The sequence below is a fragment of the Geotrypetes seraphini genome, chromosome 7 (assembly GCF_902459505.1).
Source record: "Geotrypetes seraphini chromosome 7, aGeoSer1.1, whole genome shotgun sequence".
NCBI classification, from domain to species: domain Eukaryota; kingdom Metazoa; phylum Chordata; class Amphibia; order Gymnophiona; family Dermophiidae; genus Geotrypetes; species Geotrypetes seraphini.
In genome coordinates, this window is record NC_047090.1 from 194844059 (window position 1) to 194860816 (window position 16758).

Below are 16758 nucleotides of genomic sequence, written 5' to 3' on the forward strand. Positions count from 1 at the left end.
CATCCACAATATAATTGAGACAGGACAGAGATGACAATTTTCAATATAGATATGACAATAAAACATAAACATTAAGCAGCATCTGGTGAGAGTTAGGTAGCGTAGGAGCGTTGACTTTGATGGCATTTCTGGGAGCATGTCCTTAAGGCACTGAGTTTGTGAAGAAGAAGGTTTTCACGGTCTTCCTGAAGTTCCAAAGTCCATCTAGTGTTCTAACAGATGGGGGGATGGTGTGCCATAGCCTGTGTATGAAATGCGGGTAGGAGCATTTGCGGGCTGTTTCAGTTTTGAGGGAGTGGCCAGGAGGTATGGTCAGTTGTTTTTCTCCTTGGGACTTCAGTGGTCACTTTGGGAAGTAGATTTGTAGTTTAGTTTTTATGTAGTGTGGAATCGTTTCATGGAAGGTTTTGAAAGCAAGGACCAGCGCCTTGAAGGCGCAGCGCTTATGAATGGGCATCCAGTCCATGGAAGCTAATGCAGGGGTAATGTGGTCGTGGATGCCTAGGCTTTTCAGCAGGCATTTTGCACCCTTTGGAGATGGGAGAGAGTTTTGGTAGGTAGGCCCACTAGTAGTGTGTTGCAATAGTCTAAGCGGGATAGTACGAAAACTTACAGTAGTTGGGTGAATTTGGGTTCTGAGAAGTATGCACGTATGGATTTTAGCTGGCGGAGGTAGAAGGAGGAGGATGATACTAGTTTGGATACGTGATCTGTCATTGATAAGTTTGAGATGAGTTACTCCTAGGCTGCGGACGTTATCCTTGGGTGTAAGGGTGTTTGTGCCCCATGAAAAGGATGGACGGGGATATATGCAAAGATCTTTGTGGATCCAGAGAAGTTCTGTCTTGGACTCATTTAACTGTATCTTGTTCCTGGTCATCCAGGTCTTTATTTTAGTTAGGCAGGACTGGAGATTATTGATTTGTGTGTCTCGGTGTCAGCCTAGGGGGAGATAGAGTTGTAAGTCGTCTGCGAAAGAGTGGATTCTGATTCGGTGTTTTTCTGCTATGTCCAGTACTGGTTTGACATAGAGGTTGAAGAGGAGTGGTGATAGTAAGGCTCCCCGAGGCACTCCATAGTGGAGTGGTTTGGTTTCAGATAAGGATTTTCCTAGTAGAACTCTCTGCAATCTGTCATTCAGGAATGAAGAGAACCATCGAAGTGCGTTGTCACGGATTCTGATGGTCTTCTTTGGAGCTCAGGGCCATCCCTAAAGTAGTCTCACCTACTGTTAAGCAGGGGTCAAGCGCAGGCTGTTGGGTGCCCATAGGAGACTTAGCAGTGTCTCGCATGATGCTGGCTCTGTCTTCTTGTCTCTGCCCGTTCTGGTATGCATCTGTCGGTCTACGGGGTGGAGGTGCAGTCAGGCTTAGAGTCTGACTGGCAGCCTGAAGATCAGCTTTGCAGAGGCATTCCCAGCATGAGAAAGTGATTCTCTCACCTGGCTACTGTTAAGAGAGCTGAGGCAGGCTGCAGCACAGATCCACAAATAGGGCACAGTGAGTACAGGCTGTTACAGCCTGTGAGGTGAAAAGGAGGAGGTTTGAAAAGTGGGGTTTTCAGAGTTTCTGCATGTGCCCCCACCTGAAAAATCCTAAAATCATTTTATCTCTTTGGTAAATGAAAAAAACAGATTTTGGTGCAAATTTCTTGACGGTAGCCATCTTGGATTTTTAGCAATCTCTTTTTCTAAAGTTCCTTGCTTCTCCAAAACTGCAATTTTTGCCTCATAACTTGTTGGGATAGAGTCTTTGGGCTCTCCTCATGTGGATTCATGCCAGGACTGTGCAAATTTAGCGCTTTCAGAGTGCCCTTTCGTCACATGCCGCAACCGTGAGAGGCGGCAGCATCAGGCTTAGCCTCTCCTCTGCTGAAGCAGGTGACTGAACACTCGGCTAGCATGGCGAAGCGACCTTCTTTACTTTTGGGGCTTGGCTGCTAGTTCCATGCACCTGGCTGCGGACCCTCCACAGCCAAAGAAACACAAGTCATCTAAAGGTGATTCTACTCTCCAGGAGCCAAACACTTTCTTAGACTTTATGAAATATTTGTGGAATGAGTTTCGAAAGCCAGCATTCTCCCCCTGCTGAGTCCCAATCCGCCTCCGAGGTGTCTCTCAGTAGCGATGCCCCTTTGGACACATCCTCAGCTCAATGTGCTGCTGTTCTTGTGCTGCCTGATCCTGATCTGGAGGATCCCAATGCAGATGACCAGCTTGCTGACTCCTTATTTACAGGCGCAGTGCTTTCAGGTACGGGAGATCAGGGACTGTGTGCTGGATCTGTGAATCCCTCTGGGATTTTGGAATCAGGGGATGATCCCACAGTTCTGTGTTTATTTAAGTCTGTGGCTTTGCCGGATCTTATTTCTGAATCTTTGCAGGAGTTGAATTTAGTCACTCAGATGGCTCCTTCCACTTCTTCCTCCTGGCTTTGTGGTGTGCGCTCGCAGTCTGCTACCTTTCCCTGGCACCCTGATATGAGTGTTCTGGTCTCAGAGAAGTATGACTCTCTGGAAGGTGCTCTTAAACTAGCCAGAGTCATGTCAGGTTGATATCCTCTGGCACAGGAATGTCAGCAGCTTTTGTGTCAGGCCAGGGTGGATTCTTTGGTTGCACAGATGATTAAATGCACATCTCTTCTCAGTGAAAGTGATGTAGTGCTAAAAGATATGCAGGACCGCAGTATGTATGTGGTCCTCTGGAGACACTTTGACACAGCTATTTTAGGCATAAAAATTGCTTCGGTGAGTGAGGTGGTGGATCTTCCTCAACATTTTGCTGGGACAGATTATATTGCTGGTATATTGTATGACCTTATGCAAGTTTTGGCAGAGGTGTCAGCATACTCCATCTCTGCTTGCAGGATGCTTTGGATCAGACAATGGGTTGGTGATTCTACTTCTAAGGCTACTTTGGCTAAACTTTCATTTAGGGGGCAGTTATTGTTTGGCAAAGGCCTGGATGACCTCATGGATTATGTGGTGGATCATCGCCATAAGACTCTACGTGATAGCAGACCCAGGCCCTCTAGAGGTTCTGGTTGCTCTAATTTTCGTGGCGATCCCACCCGTATGCAACTGCCATGTCACAGAGATTTTCCCAGGGCTCCCGATGACGGTATGCTAGCTACAGGCGATCCCAGCCTATCACTTCCCATTCTTCGCCCTCTGCCAAAAAGGCACAAAGACGCCAGGCTGAGGGATGCCCCTCTATAGGGCAGACTATCAGGCATTTCTTCCCGCCTGGATTCGCATTTTGTCCGACCAGTGGCCCTTGAACATTATTCAATTGGGCTACAAGCTGGAATTTGCCCAATTTCTGGCGGATTTGGTTTGTGGACAGTTGCCCGGACAAAGAGCTCAAGGTTCAAGCCACCATTCAGCACTTGCTGAATATTCAAGCTATAGAGCTGGTGCCGCCTGAACACTTGTGCTCAGATACTCTATATACTTTTTCTTGCCAAAGAAAGGCTCCGAAGATTTGAGACCTATTCTGGATCTGCAGCACATGAATGCAGCTCTCAAGGTTCCATGCTTTCACATGGAGACAGTGCACTCGGTCATTGCAGCAGTGGCCCCCAGGAGAGTTTCTTGCCTCTCTGGATCTCACAGAGGAATACTTGCACATTCCTATTTTTCTAGCCCACCACAAATTCTTGTGGTTTCATGTTCTGGAACAGCATTACCAATTCTCAGCTCTGCCTTTTTAAGTTTTATTATATTTGATATACCACTTAATAATAATAACAACAGTTTATATACCGCAGGACCGTGAAGTTCTATGTGGTTTACAATGATTAAAAATGCTACAAATTGAGAACTAACAAAGTTAAAAGCTAGTGACTAACACTCTAGAGATCAGATATGGTGGAATAAGATTGTACAAATCAGCTTATTGACACCTAAATGGTTTCCATACAAATTAAAAAATATATATATATATACTGTATAAAATAGTGAAGATGCACAAGGTTTGTTAAAAATAATGGACAAACATACTTGACACAAAAGGGAAAAACGGTTAGAGGATACATCATAACATAAAAGGAAAGGAGCAGACCAGTAAGGTGGGTAACAAGAGATTGAAAAAGAAGAGTAGAAGAAGAATACGCTGGAGGATCTCTGCTAGATTGTGAACTACAGAAAGAGCAATCTGATGCCCACGCAGTAGCTGGAATATCTTGGAATCTTCTTCGACCTGGATGTGGGCCAGAAGCTCACAGGCAGAAACTGTGCACATAGATTTCTTCCCTTCTGGAGCAGCCAGCTCCTTCGGCATGGGACTGTCTTCAAGTCCTGGGATTGCCACTACTTACTACTACTTATCACGTATATAGCACTGAAAGACATACTCATTGCTGTGCATTTTGACATTTATAAACAGTCCCTCCTCAGAAAAGCTTACAATCTAACTTGGACAGACAGGCATGACATAGAGCAGCGGTCTCAAACACGCGGCACATGGGCCACATGTAGCTCTCCAGGTTTTATTTGCGGCCCGCGGTCTGGAGGCGATCATTCTCTTCCTTTTGGAGCAGCAGCCGGCTCGTTCGTTCAAAGCCGCGGATTGGCGGCTCCTTGCGCTATCCACTCCTGCATCGGAAGCCTCTCTGATGTCACAACATCAGAGAGGCTTCAGACGCAGGCACGGATCTCGCAAGGAGTCGCCACCCGCGGCTTTGAACGAACGAGCCGGCCAGACATGCTGCTGCTCCAGTGGCGTACCAAGGGGGGGGGGGGCGGTCCACTGTTCTCCCTAGAGTGCGGCTCACGGCTCGTCTAGAGCAGTGGTGCCCAACCTGCTTCCCTTCCTTTCTCACTGCTGCCATCGGGGATCAGGCCAGCACCGTGTTCTTTGATCTCCCTGCTTCTCTTCCCTGCGGGGCCGACCAACTCTCGCGGCCTGACGTCAATTCTGATGTCGAGAGGACCTTCTGGCTAGCCAATCACTGCCTGGCTGCCCGGAACGTCCTTTCCGACGTTAGAATTGATGTCGGGCAGTGAGAGTTGGTCGGCCCCGTGCAAAAGAGAAGCAGGGAGATCTCGGCCTGTTCCCGATAGCAGCAGCGGCAGCAGCCTATTCTGCGGCGGCGGTGGCATGGGGGAGGGCAGGAAGGAAGGAAGAAAGAAAGAAAGAAAGAAAGAAAGAAGGTGGGGTGGGGACAGGGAGCCAGAAAAAAAGCAAAAAATGGGGCACGGAGGAAGGAAGAAAGAAAGAAAGAAGGAGGGGGGACAGGGAACCAGAAACAAAGCAAAAAATGGGGCACGGAATCAGAGAAAGACAGAGAAAGAAAGAAAAAGTTGGGGGAGGGAATGAGGTCTGGAGGAGAGGAAGCATACAGGAGGCTGAAAGAAGGGAAGAAGTATTGGATGCACAGTCAGAAGAATAAAATGCAACCAGAGACTGATGAAATTACCAAACAAAGGTAGGAAAATTATTTTATTTTCAATTTAGTGATTGAAATGTGCCAGTTTTGAGAAAGAAAATATATTGAACTTTAAATGTGAGTGCTGCAGAAAAAATAGAGTACTTGGAGGGCCGCAGAAAAAATAGTTAATGTCTTATTAAAGAAATGGCAATTTTGCATGAGGTAAAACTCTTTATAGTTTATATATCTTTCCTTTTAACTGTTAAAGGAAAGTTTTATAAACTATAAAGAGTTTTACCTCATGCAAAATTGTCATTTCTTTAATAAGACATTTAACTATTTTTTCTGCGGCCCTCCAAGTACCTACAAATCCAAAATGTGGCCCTGCAAAGGGTTTGAGTTTGAGACCACTGACATAGAGGGTAGATAGGGGATGCAGAACCCAAGGTGAGAGGAGTTAAGAAACTAAAGCACTTTCAAAAAGGTGGGATTTTAAACAGGCCTTTAACACTGACAGATGCCTAATAGCCTGTGCTCGAACCCCTGCTAAGCAGTAGGTGAGAAAGAAAAGCGGGGTGGCTCCAAGCTCCAAAAATACCAGCGTCTGCTTCTTCACGCAGGCAGAGATGAAGCCAAGGTGAAAGCACTGAACACCGAATAAAGGTTGAAAACTCCAAATAAAATAAGAGAGAGCGAGCAAAACAGAAACACTCCTTCCGGTTCGCATGCAGAAGAGGAAAAACTGCAGGTGGCAGTAGAGCTCACAGTGAAGGAGGGATACAGAAAAAAATCAGAGTGGATTCCTTCTGCAGATGGCTTGTGGACATGGAATGACACACCTATTGCACTGGAAATATCTTAGACAAATTCTGCTAGGGGCATGTAAGCTCCTGAGCAAAACTATTTCCCAAGTACTATTCTTGCCACACGGAATGCTTACACACTGACTTCAAGCATTACTAGTTATCATCTGACCTGTGGTTTGAAATGTACATGATGGGAACTCCAGGGATCTTCCTGATTCTTCTTTTTAGGTCTCTATCCACTGTAGCCACAATGTAACACTTATGCTACAAAAGAAAGAAAGATGAGGTCTAAATTTTTAATCTGAGAAGCTCCAAGCCATATGGAGCCTACCAGCAAATCCACCACCCCTATATACTTTCCCCCAATTAGTTTTGATTTGATAATTTAATTCTACTTTATGGATAATAAAAACACTACTGAACATGGAAACAGGGCAAATGGGCAGCTGAATGTAATTAAACTCTGTACCTGAGTGACTCTCTGCACTAAGCAATCATCTGCATAAGTTCCTTTGTGTGAACATGGCAGGCGCTCAAACCTTGGATCTTTGGCTATCCTAGAAACAATAGGAGGTTCATGAGAATAATCCATTAGTAAACAAATAAGTAGAAAGTGTACTGGTGATTCTCAAGGGAGAGGATTCAGGGAGCAATGCAAAATGCAATATTTATTTAACACAAAACACCTACCATTAGACTGGGCATAACTTTATAGATTAGAGCTTTATTTAAATCCATATAAGACTTATACAGTTTTTGGGAACTGGCATGCTAGAGGGTATCTTTGTTGGGACACTACTTGTCGGCTGGGGGAGGTTTACATCCATTATTGATGCTGAGACAGAGACTGGGTTACAAATTTTAATATCATCAACTGCAGCATAACATTCATTCTTTAGAAACGTACTCCACTTTCTTTTAAGTTTTTTTATATGTATACAAGTTTTGTTCTGTTTTTTTACTCTTCAAAAGGCCTTGATCCATCATCATTACTGTCCTTTTTTCATATGGTCCTAATGAACTTTGGTACCCAGAAGAAATATGATGGTGGACAAAGCTATGGGACCAGACGAGATCCATCCCAGGATATTGAGGAAGCTCCAAGAGGTTTTGGCAGGTCCTCTAAAAGATTTGTTCAATAAATCATTAGAAACGGGAGAGGTTCCACGGGACTGGAGAAGAGCGGATGTGATCCCTCTGCACAAAAGTGGTTGCAGAGATGAAGCAGGAAACTACAGGCCAGTAAGCCTCACTTCAGTTATTGGAAAAATAATGGAAACATTGCTGAAGGAAAGGATAGTGAAATTCTTATAATCTAATGGATTACAATATCTGAGGCAACATGGGTTTACTAAAGGTAAATCATGCCAAACGAATCTGATTGAATTCTTTGACTGGGTGACCAGAGAACTGGATCAAGGATGTGCACTAGATGCGATTTATTTAGATTTCAGCAAAACCTTTGACACGGTTCCTCATAGGAGACTCTTGAACAAACTTGAAGGGCTGAAGTTAGGACTCAAGGTGGAGAACTGGATTAGAAACTGGTTGACGGACAGATGCCAGAGGGTGGTGGTTAATGGAAGTCGCTCGGAGGAAGGAAAGGTAAGTAGTGGAATCCCTTAGGGTTCGGTGCTAAGACCGATCATGTTTTAATATGTTTGTGAGTGACATTGCTGAAGGGTTAGAAGGAAAGGTTTGCCTTTTTATGGATGATACCAAGATTTGCAACAGAATAGACACCGAGGAGGGAGTGAAAAATTCAATGCAAAGAAATGCATGGGCTGAAGTTAGGCCCAAAGTGGTGAACTAGATTAAAAACTGGTTGACGAACAGACGCCACAGGGTAGTGGTAAATGGAATTCACTCAGGGGATGGTCAGGCGAGTAGTGGAGTGCCTCAAGGATTGGTGCTGGGAACGATTCTGTTCAATATGTTTGTGAGCGACATTGCTGAAGGGTTAGAAGGTAAGGTTAGCCTTTTTGTGGATGATACCAAGATTTGAAAGAGTGGACACCCCAGAGCAGTGGTCTTCAACTCAAATCCTTTACAGGGCCACATTTTGGATTTGTAGGTACTTGGAGGGCCGTAGAAAAAATAGTTAATGTCTTATTAAAGAAATGACAACTTTGCATGAGGTAAGTACCTACAAATCCAAAATGTGGATTATCTGAAATTATCAGAAGCAATTAAGGAGATATTTATAAACTATAGTTTATAAATCTTTCCTTAATTGCATCTGATAATTTCAGCTATACACAGCTGAAAGCAGTGCAACATGTAGAAAGTGAAAAACTATCAAAGTATCAACTGCAAGAGACAAAATTTTGGACCAACTATTTTGAGGCCCTCGGTATTATAAAGAATTATTCTTTATGGAAAACTTGTGCCTTGTGTCCGATGGTCATGTCCGCAACCGCCTTCAGCTCTCACCTCCTCCAGCAACGGTCACACGCACAAGCTACACTGCCTTAAGTTCTGGAACGTTGCCCGCCTCACTACTGTAACCTCACACAAGCGCTTTCCTGCATCTGTACGTGATTGTGAGGTGGAGTGGAGAGGACAATCACATACAGATGCAGGAAAGTGCTTGTGTGAGATTACAGCAGTGAGGCGGGCAATGTTCTAGAACGTGACCGCCGGATACTTAAGGCACAAGTTTTCCATAAAGAATAATTCTTTATACTATAAAGGGCCTCAAAATAGTACCTGGCAGGCCAAATGCGGCCCCTGGGCTGCGACCTTGAGACCACTGCCCCAGAGGGAGTGGAAAACATGAAAAAGGATCTGCAAAAGTTAGAAGAATGGTCTAGCATCTGGCAACTAAAATTCAATGCGTAAAAAGTGCAGAGTGATGCATTTGGGGGGTAGAAAGCCGAGGGAACTGTAAGTTCTGGGATGTGAGAGGCTTATAAGCACAGTTGGAGAGAGGGACCTTGGGGTGTTTGTATCTCAGGATCTAAAGGCATCTAAAAAGTGTGTGAGGAATCTGCAAGAAGTGGGTGACCAACTTTAGATTCAGAATGGGTCTCCAATCCTCCAAGTCTTTCTGGGGTATGATGAAGTATTAGTATCATCTGCCTAAGCCCAATTTGTGTTCTGGAACAGGTTCCAGCATCTCAATATCTAAGAGGTAGAAACATAGAAACATAGAAATAGACGGCAGATAAGGGCCACGGCCCACCAAGTCTGCCCACCCCAATAAACCTCCCCTACCTTTCTCTGTGAAGAGATCCCACGTGGCGATCCCATTTTGACTTAAAATCAGGCACGCTCCTGGCCTCGACTACCTGCAGTGGAAGATTATTCCAGTGATCAACCACCCTCTCGGTGAAGAAGTATTTCCTGGTGTCACCGTGTAGTTTCACGCCCCTGATTTTCCACGGATGCCCTCTTGTTGCCGTAGGGCCCTTGAAAAAGAAGATATCCTCTTCCACCTCTATACGGCCCGTGAGATATTTGAACGTCTCGATCATGTCCCCCCTCTCTCTGCGTTCCTCGAGTGAGTATAGCTGCAATTTTTTCAGCCTTTCCTCATACGGGAGATCCTTGAGCCCCGAGACCATCCGGGTGGCCATACGTTGGACCGACTCAAGTCTCAGCACATCTTTGCGGTAATGCGGCCTCCAAAATTGTACACAGTACTCCAGATGGGGTCTCACCATGGATCTGTACAATGGCATAATGACTTCGGGCTTCCGGCTGACGAAACCCCTACGTATACAACCTATGATTTGTCTAGCCTTAGATGAAGCTTTCTCCACTTGCTTGGCAGTCTTCATGTCCTCACTGATGATCACCCCTAAGTCACGTACTGCTACAGTCCTTTGTAGGATTTTACCATTAAAGGTGTACGTCTTGCATGGATTTTGGCTGCCCAGGTGCATGACTTTACATTTTTCGGTATTGAAACTGAGTTGCCAGGTCCTGGACCAGTGCTCCAGTAGGAGTAGGTCGTGCACCATACTGTCAGGCATTGAGTTTCCGTCTGGCCCTGTGCTTTGGTCTGACGTGTTCCTGCCTACTACATTGCATAGTTTGGCGTCATCGGCGAATAGCGCTATTTTACCTTGAAGTCCCTCAGCCAAGTCCCTTATGAAGATGTTGAATAGGATCGGGCCCAAGACCGAGCCCTGCGGCACTCCACTGATCACCTCCGTCTTTTCGGTCCAGAAACAAAGCCAGAGGCGGGCAAAGGAAGGAGGACTAACTAGTGTCCGAAGGTCGAGTTCACTCCTGATAAAACTTTGAAGGCAGCCTCTGGCTTGGCTTCCTCCGAGATGAAGAAGCCAAGCCCGACCCCTGGCATCATCATGGCTTTTTAAACACAGCCACTGCAAAGGAACCCAAGGCCTGAGGACGCCTGGAACTAGAACTGTTGTAACGCGGGTGTAGCCCTGGGTATGTCTCTCGGAGGAATAACCTAGGCAGCATTTATATAGAGGTCATCCAGACCTGTATCAACAAGAAGCTGGCCTTTGAAATGATGTTCACTTAAGATGACCCTTGAGGCAGTGTTCCCAGCCAAAGATGAATCCAAAGAGTCCGGCACGCAGACCATTGTACCGGGCTGTGGTGCGCCCTCACCTGGAGTACTGCGTCCAGCATTGGTCGCCATACATGAAGAAGGAGACTAAAATGGTTAAGAGGCTGGAGGAGTTGCCGTAAGAACAAATAAGATTAACCAATAAAGGGTGAATGTTCCCCTCTGTTAAATGCTTGCTGTACCTACCTCAATGCCACTCGGTATTTTTGTCCCAGTTTCTCAATTTCTGCCATTACACAGTCTGTAATACAGGGAACACCTGTATAGATGGGAAAGTCCTCAATAAGAAATACTGATCACTTTATTAGAAAAATGGGCTAACAACCAGGAAAACTACAGTTCAAATTCTGCTTCCAACTAAAATCCTAGGCTTCTTCTGGGAAGAGATTTATCATTTATTACCCAGAAGTATGTTTAGACAGCAGTGCTGCAAAAGAAGGAAATTGGGTGAGAAGGGAATATAGAAGCATATTTCACACAGCTGATACCTATTAGTGAACCTTCTGTGAGCAGAGGACCCTTAGTGCAAGAAGATGAGAAAGACCAAGGTAACCTGCACAAAGTGTAAAACCTTACCATATCGTGCTTCCTGGAAGGCATGGGATATCCTGAATGGTGCAGGAAAAGCAATGTTACTTACCGTAACAGTTGTTATCCAGGGACAGCAGGCAGCTATTCTCACTAGTGGGTGACGTCATCCGACAGAGCCCCGATATGGACATCTTGCAAGCATGTCTTGCTTGAAGAAACTCAGAAGTTTCGAGATGCCCGCACCGCGCATGCGCCAGTGCCTTCCCGCCCAATGCTCCGGGCGTGTCTCCTCAGTTCAGGTAGCTAGCAGAGAAGCCAACCCAGGGGAGGTGGGTGGGACGTGAGAATAGCTGCCTGCTGTCCCTGGATAACAACTGTTACGGTAAGTAACATTGCTTTATCCCAGAACAAGCAGGCAGGTATTCTCACTAGTGGGTGACCTCCAAGCTAACCTCAATGGGATGGAGGGAGAGTTGGCAACTTAGGAGAACAAATTTTGTAACACAGTTTGGCCAAACTGCCCATCCCGTCTGGAGAAAGTATCCAGACAATAATGAGAGGTGAACGTATGAACCGAGGACCAAGTGGCAGCCCTACAAATCTCCTCAATCGGTGTCGATCTGAGGAAGGCTACAGAGGCTGCCATTGCTTTGACCCTATGTGCTGTGACCTTACAGGGAAGGGGTAATCCAGCCTGGGCATAGCAGAAAGAGATACAAGCCGCCATCCAGTTGGAGATGGTGCGCTTCGATACAGGTCGTCCCAACTTGTTTGGATCAAAGGAGACGAAAAGTTGAGGAGCAGTTCTGTGTGGTTTGGTGCGATCCAAGTAGAAAGCCAAAGCACGTTTACAGTCCAGAGTGTGAAGAGCTGATTCTCCAGGATGAGAATGAGGCTTCTGAAAGAACACTGGAAGCACAATGGATTGGTTGAGGTGAAATTCAGAGACCACTTTAGGCAGGAATTTCGGGTGAGTGCGGAGGACCACCTTGTCATGATGGAATACTGTGAAAGGTGGGTCCGCCACCAAGGCCTGAAGCTCACTGACCCTGCGAGCAGATGTGAGGGCCACCAGAAAAACCACTTTCCAAGTGAGAAACTTTAGTGGAGCCTTGCTCAGAGGCTCAAAGGGAGGTTTCATAAGCTGAGAAAGGACAACATTTAGATCCCAAACCACTGGAGGCGGTTTGAGAGGAGGATTGACATGAAAAAGTCCTTTCATAAATCTGGAAACCACAGAATGAGAAGAGAGAGGTTTCCCTTGGAGAGGCTGATGGAAAGCCGCAATAGCACTCAGGTGGACTCGTATAGATGTCGACTTGAGACCAGACTGAGACAGATGTAAAACATAGTCCAAAGCAGAGGATAGGGAGGCTCGCTGAGGCTCCTTAGAATTGGAAATACACCATGAAGAAAATCTAGTCCATTTTTGGGAGTAGCATTGACGAGTAGCAGGCTTCCTGGAAGCCTCCAAGACATCCCTCACCGCCTGGGAAAACTGGTGCGGGGTTACGTTGAGAGGAACCAAGCTGTCAGGTGGAGAGACTGCAGGTTGGGATGAAGCAGAGACCCCTGATGCTGAGTAAGCAGTGAAGGAAACACTGGAAGTAGGTACGGTTCCCTGCTGCTGAGTTGAAGTAGAAGGGAGAACCAAGGTTGCCTGGGCCACCGAGGAGCTATCAGAATCATGGTGGCATGTTCGGACTTCAGTTTGACTAGAGTCTTTTGAATGAGAGGGAATGGCGGAAACGCATACAGAAAGCGATTCCTCCAATCCAGCAGAAAAGCATCTGCCTCGAGGCGATGAGGAGCGTAGATCCTGGAGCAAAACTGAGGCAGCTTGAAATTGTGGGGAGCCGCAAAAAGGTCTATCTGAGGCGTTCCCCACTGAGCAAAGATCTGATGAAGGGGCTTGGAGTGGAGTGTCCATTCGTGAGGCTGGAGAAGACGACTCAGTTTGTCCGACAAGACATTGTCCCTCCCCTGAATGTAGACAGCTTTGAGGAAGGTGTTGTGGCGAACCGCCCAATCCCAGACTCTGAGAGCTTCCTGGCAGAGGGAGGCCGAGCCCGTGCCCCCTTGCTTGTTGACATAATACATGGCGACCTGATTGTCGGTGCGAATGAGGACCACCATGTCGTGAAGCAGATATTGAAAAGCTTGAAGAGCATTGAAGATGGCTCTGAGCTCCAGAAGATTGATTTGATGGAGTCGGTCTGCACAGGTCCAGAACCCCTGAGTGCGAAGCCCATCCAGATGAGCCCCCCAGGCATAGGCCGAGGAATCGGTTGTGAGAACCTTCTGATGAGGAGGAATGTGAAACAGCAAACCTCTGGATAGATTCGAAGAGGTCATCCACCAAAGTAGAGACTGCCGAAGAGCAGGAGTGACTATGACATGTCGAGTCAACGGGTCTGACACTTGAGTCCATTGAGAAGCTAGGGTCCACTGAGGAATTCTGAGATGGAGCCTGGCAAAGGGCGTCACATGAACTGTAGATAATCAGTGCCTATTTGGCAATTAACAACTTAATTGATGCTAGTTGGCACTATTTCAAAATTACATGCACAACTTGAAAAGCAGGATTCTGTAAAATGTATGTGCCAGTTGCCGTGCACGAATTTGAAAAGGGGTCGTGGGTGCTCCTAAAAGTTATGCACATTGTTATAGATAGAATATGCCTGATCCACGCACAACTTAGGCTCAGGTATTTAGGTCTGGTTCTAGCTGGCCTACATGGAATGGGTACTAAATATAAAGTACTGGATAAGGAAATTGGGTCATTAGGGCATAGACAGGGGTGGGTAAGCAGAGTGGGCAGACTTGATGGGCTGTAGCCCTTTTCTGCCGTCATCTTCTATGTTTCTATGTGTCTCGCTGAGATGGACTGGCGAGAAGATACAGACTGGCAGAGACGAAGAAGAGCATCCATGCGCTGAGGAGGAAGGAATGCTCGAAGCTGGATGGTGTCCAGTACCGCCCCGATGAAGGGAAGGGACTGGGTAGGCTGCAAATGAGATTTGGGAAAATTGATCTCGAAGCCTAGGCTCTGCAGGAAGCAGATCGTGGTCAAGGTCGCCGAAATGACCCTTGGAGCTGACGGGGCCTTGATGAGCCAGTCGTCGAGGTATGGAAATACCTGAAGACCCCTGTTCCGGAGTGCAGCGGCCACCACCACCAGACACTTTGTGAAGACTCTGGGAGACGAGGACAGGCCGAATGGAAGCACTCGATACTGCAGATGTAGATGTCCCACCCGAAATCTGAGGAACTTGCGGGAGGCCGGATGAATGGGAATGTGAGTGTAGGCCTCCTTGAGATCCAGAGAGCATAACCAGTCGTTCTGCTCGAGGAGAGGGTAGAGAGAAGCAAGTGTCAGCATGCGAAACCTCTCCTTGACTAGGAATTTGTTGAGGGCCCTGAGGTCCAAAATGGGTCGCAGGTCGCCCGTCTTCTTCGGAACAAGGAAGTACCGGGAGTAAAACCCCTGGTTCAGTTGGTCCGTCGGGACTGGCTCCGCTGCACGAAGCCGGAGCAAAGCCTGAGCTTCCTGGAGAAGAAGGGCGGTCTGAGTCAAGTTGGAAGGATACTCTCTCGGAGGGTGGTCCGGAGGGACCCGATGGAAATGAAGAGAGTATCCTTCCTTGATGATAGTAAGGACCCAGAGGTCGGTTGTTATGGCCTCCCAGCGATGATAAAAATGATGGAGGCGCCCTCCGATGGGAAAAACAGGGGGAGGCAGAACGAGGTTGGTTATGCCCTCGACGAGACAGTCAAAAAGGCTGAGTGGTCTTAGGGACAGCAGGCGATTGAGACTTAGGCTGACCCTTTTGGGGAGGCTGACGCTTCGCCGGTTGCCTCGCAGGAGGAGTTTGCCTCGGCTGAGAACGCCTCTGATAAATCAATGGCGGACGAGAAGGTCGAGACTGCTGAGGCTTAGGCTTCGGCCGAAGGATAGATTGGAAGGACTTTTCGTGGTCAGACAACTTCTTCGTGACAGTCTCGATGGATTCGTCAAAAAGATCCGCCCCAGCACGCGGGACGTTTGCCAGGCGGTCCTGAAGATTCGGGTCCATATCAATGGTCCGCAACCAGGCCAACCGGCGCATCGCCACCGAGCAGGCCGCCGCTCGGGCGGAGAGCTTGAACGCATCATAGGCAGATTGCATTAACTGAAGCCGAAGTTGGGACAGCGAAGCAACCACTTCCTCAAACTCAAACCTAGCCTGGGATTCGATGTATGGTGTGAACTTCCGAAGCACAGGTAGAAAAAATTCCAAGTAGGCTGCAAAGTGGAAATTGTAATTCAGGACTCGAGACGCCATCATCGAATTCTGATAGATACGTCGACCAAACTTATCCATGGTTCTGCCCTCGCGGCCCGGAGGCACTGAAGCATAGACCTGGCCAGGATGAGACCGCTTGAGCGAGGATTCGACCAGGAGGGACTGGTGAGAAAGCTGAGGACCCTCGAAGCCTTTATGATGCACCGTGCGGTACCGCGCATCCAATTTGCCAGGGACCGCAGGGATAGAGTAAGGAGATTCGAAGCATCGCATGAAGGTCTGGTCGAGGAGCTTGTGCAGGGGAAGCCGTAAGGACTCTGCTGGAGGACGAGGCAAGTGCATGGTATCGAGATACTCTTTGGAATATCGAGACCCAGCATCGAGAGTAATGTCCATGTCATCCGCCATCTGCCTGAGGAACGATGAAAAGGACAGTTGGTCTGCCGTCGCCGGTCTGCGAGACGGACTAGAAGAAGAAGAGGCTTCAGGCTCCAGAGAGGCCTGCGAGCAACAGGACGAGTAGAAAACCTCGGGGTCCTCGAATTCCAGGCCCGGAGGAGGAGACCCAGTCGAAGCAGCATACCCCAACCGAGGCAATTTCTTCTGAGGCGAGACGGTCGAGTGTCGAGAGGAATGCTTCGAAGAATGTCTGGATCGATGCCCCTCCCGATGCCTGGAAGGGGATCGAGCCCGTCTTTGAGAAACTGGCTCAGACGCCTCCAAGGAGCAGATTGGACTCGAGGCAGTCGATCGCAGAGGCGGCAGAGTCGGAGGCTCCCCCGCCGCCGCCCAGGTTTGATAGGGGGTTCGGAAGAACTCGTCCTGCTTCCTGCTATGCCCAGGACTGGGTGGCTCCGAAGGTGGACGCCACACTGAGTCATGGGGCGGAGTAATCGGTTCCAAGGGAGGCAGATCACTAAACGAGGCTTTCCTCGAGGGGATGGGCTCCAAGAGAGGCATATGACTAAGGGAGGCCCTCCTCGAGGAAATCGGTTCCAAAGGAGGTACAGCGCTAACGGAGGACCTCCTCGAGCGGACACCGCTCGCTGCTCCTCCTCGCCGAGTAACGAGATAGTGCGGCGAGGAGGAGTCGGTCCGCCCCTCGAAGCTGAAGCTGGAAGGTCACCCTGGATGGTGGCAATCAGCCGAGGCCCCATGGTCTGCATGAGCTCCACGAACTGAGCCTCCAGGATGGACCGCAACGAAGCCGATATGGAGGG

At 47.8% G+C, this 16758-nt stretch overlaps 1 protein-coding gene across 2 annotated transcripts in view; it reads right to left on the reverse strand.

The window, feature by feature from the left end:
• Positions 1-16758, reverse strand: part of FCF1 (FCF1 rRNA-processing protein) — a 46802-nt gene that overhangs the window by 8201 nt on the left and 21843 nt on the right. For both annotated transcript variants that reach the window (XM_033951583.1, XM_033951584.1), the window contains exons 5-7: positions 10908-10980; positions 6645-6732; positions 6345-6439 (exon numbers count right to left, since the gene is read on the reverse strand). In XM_033951583.1, the coding sequence (XP_033807474.1) occupies positions 6345-6439; positions 6645-6732; positions 10908-10980 (256 nt within the window). The remainder of the gene's footprint in view (positions 1-6344; positions 6440-6644; positions 6733-10907; positions 10981-16758) is intronic.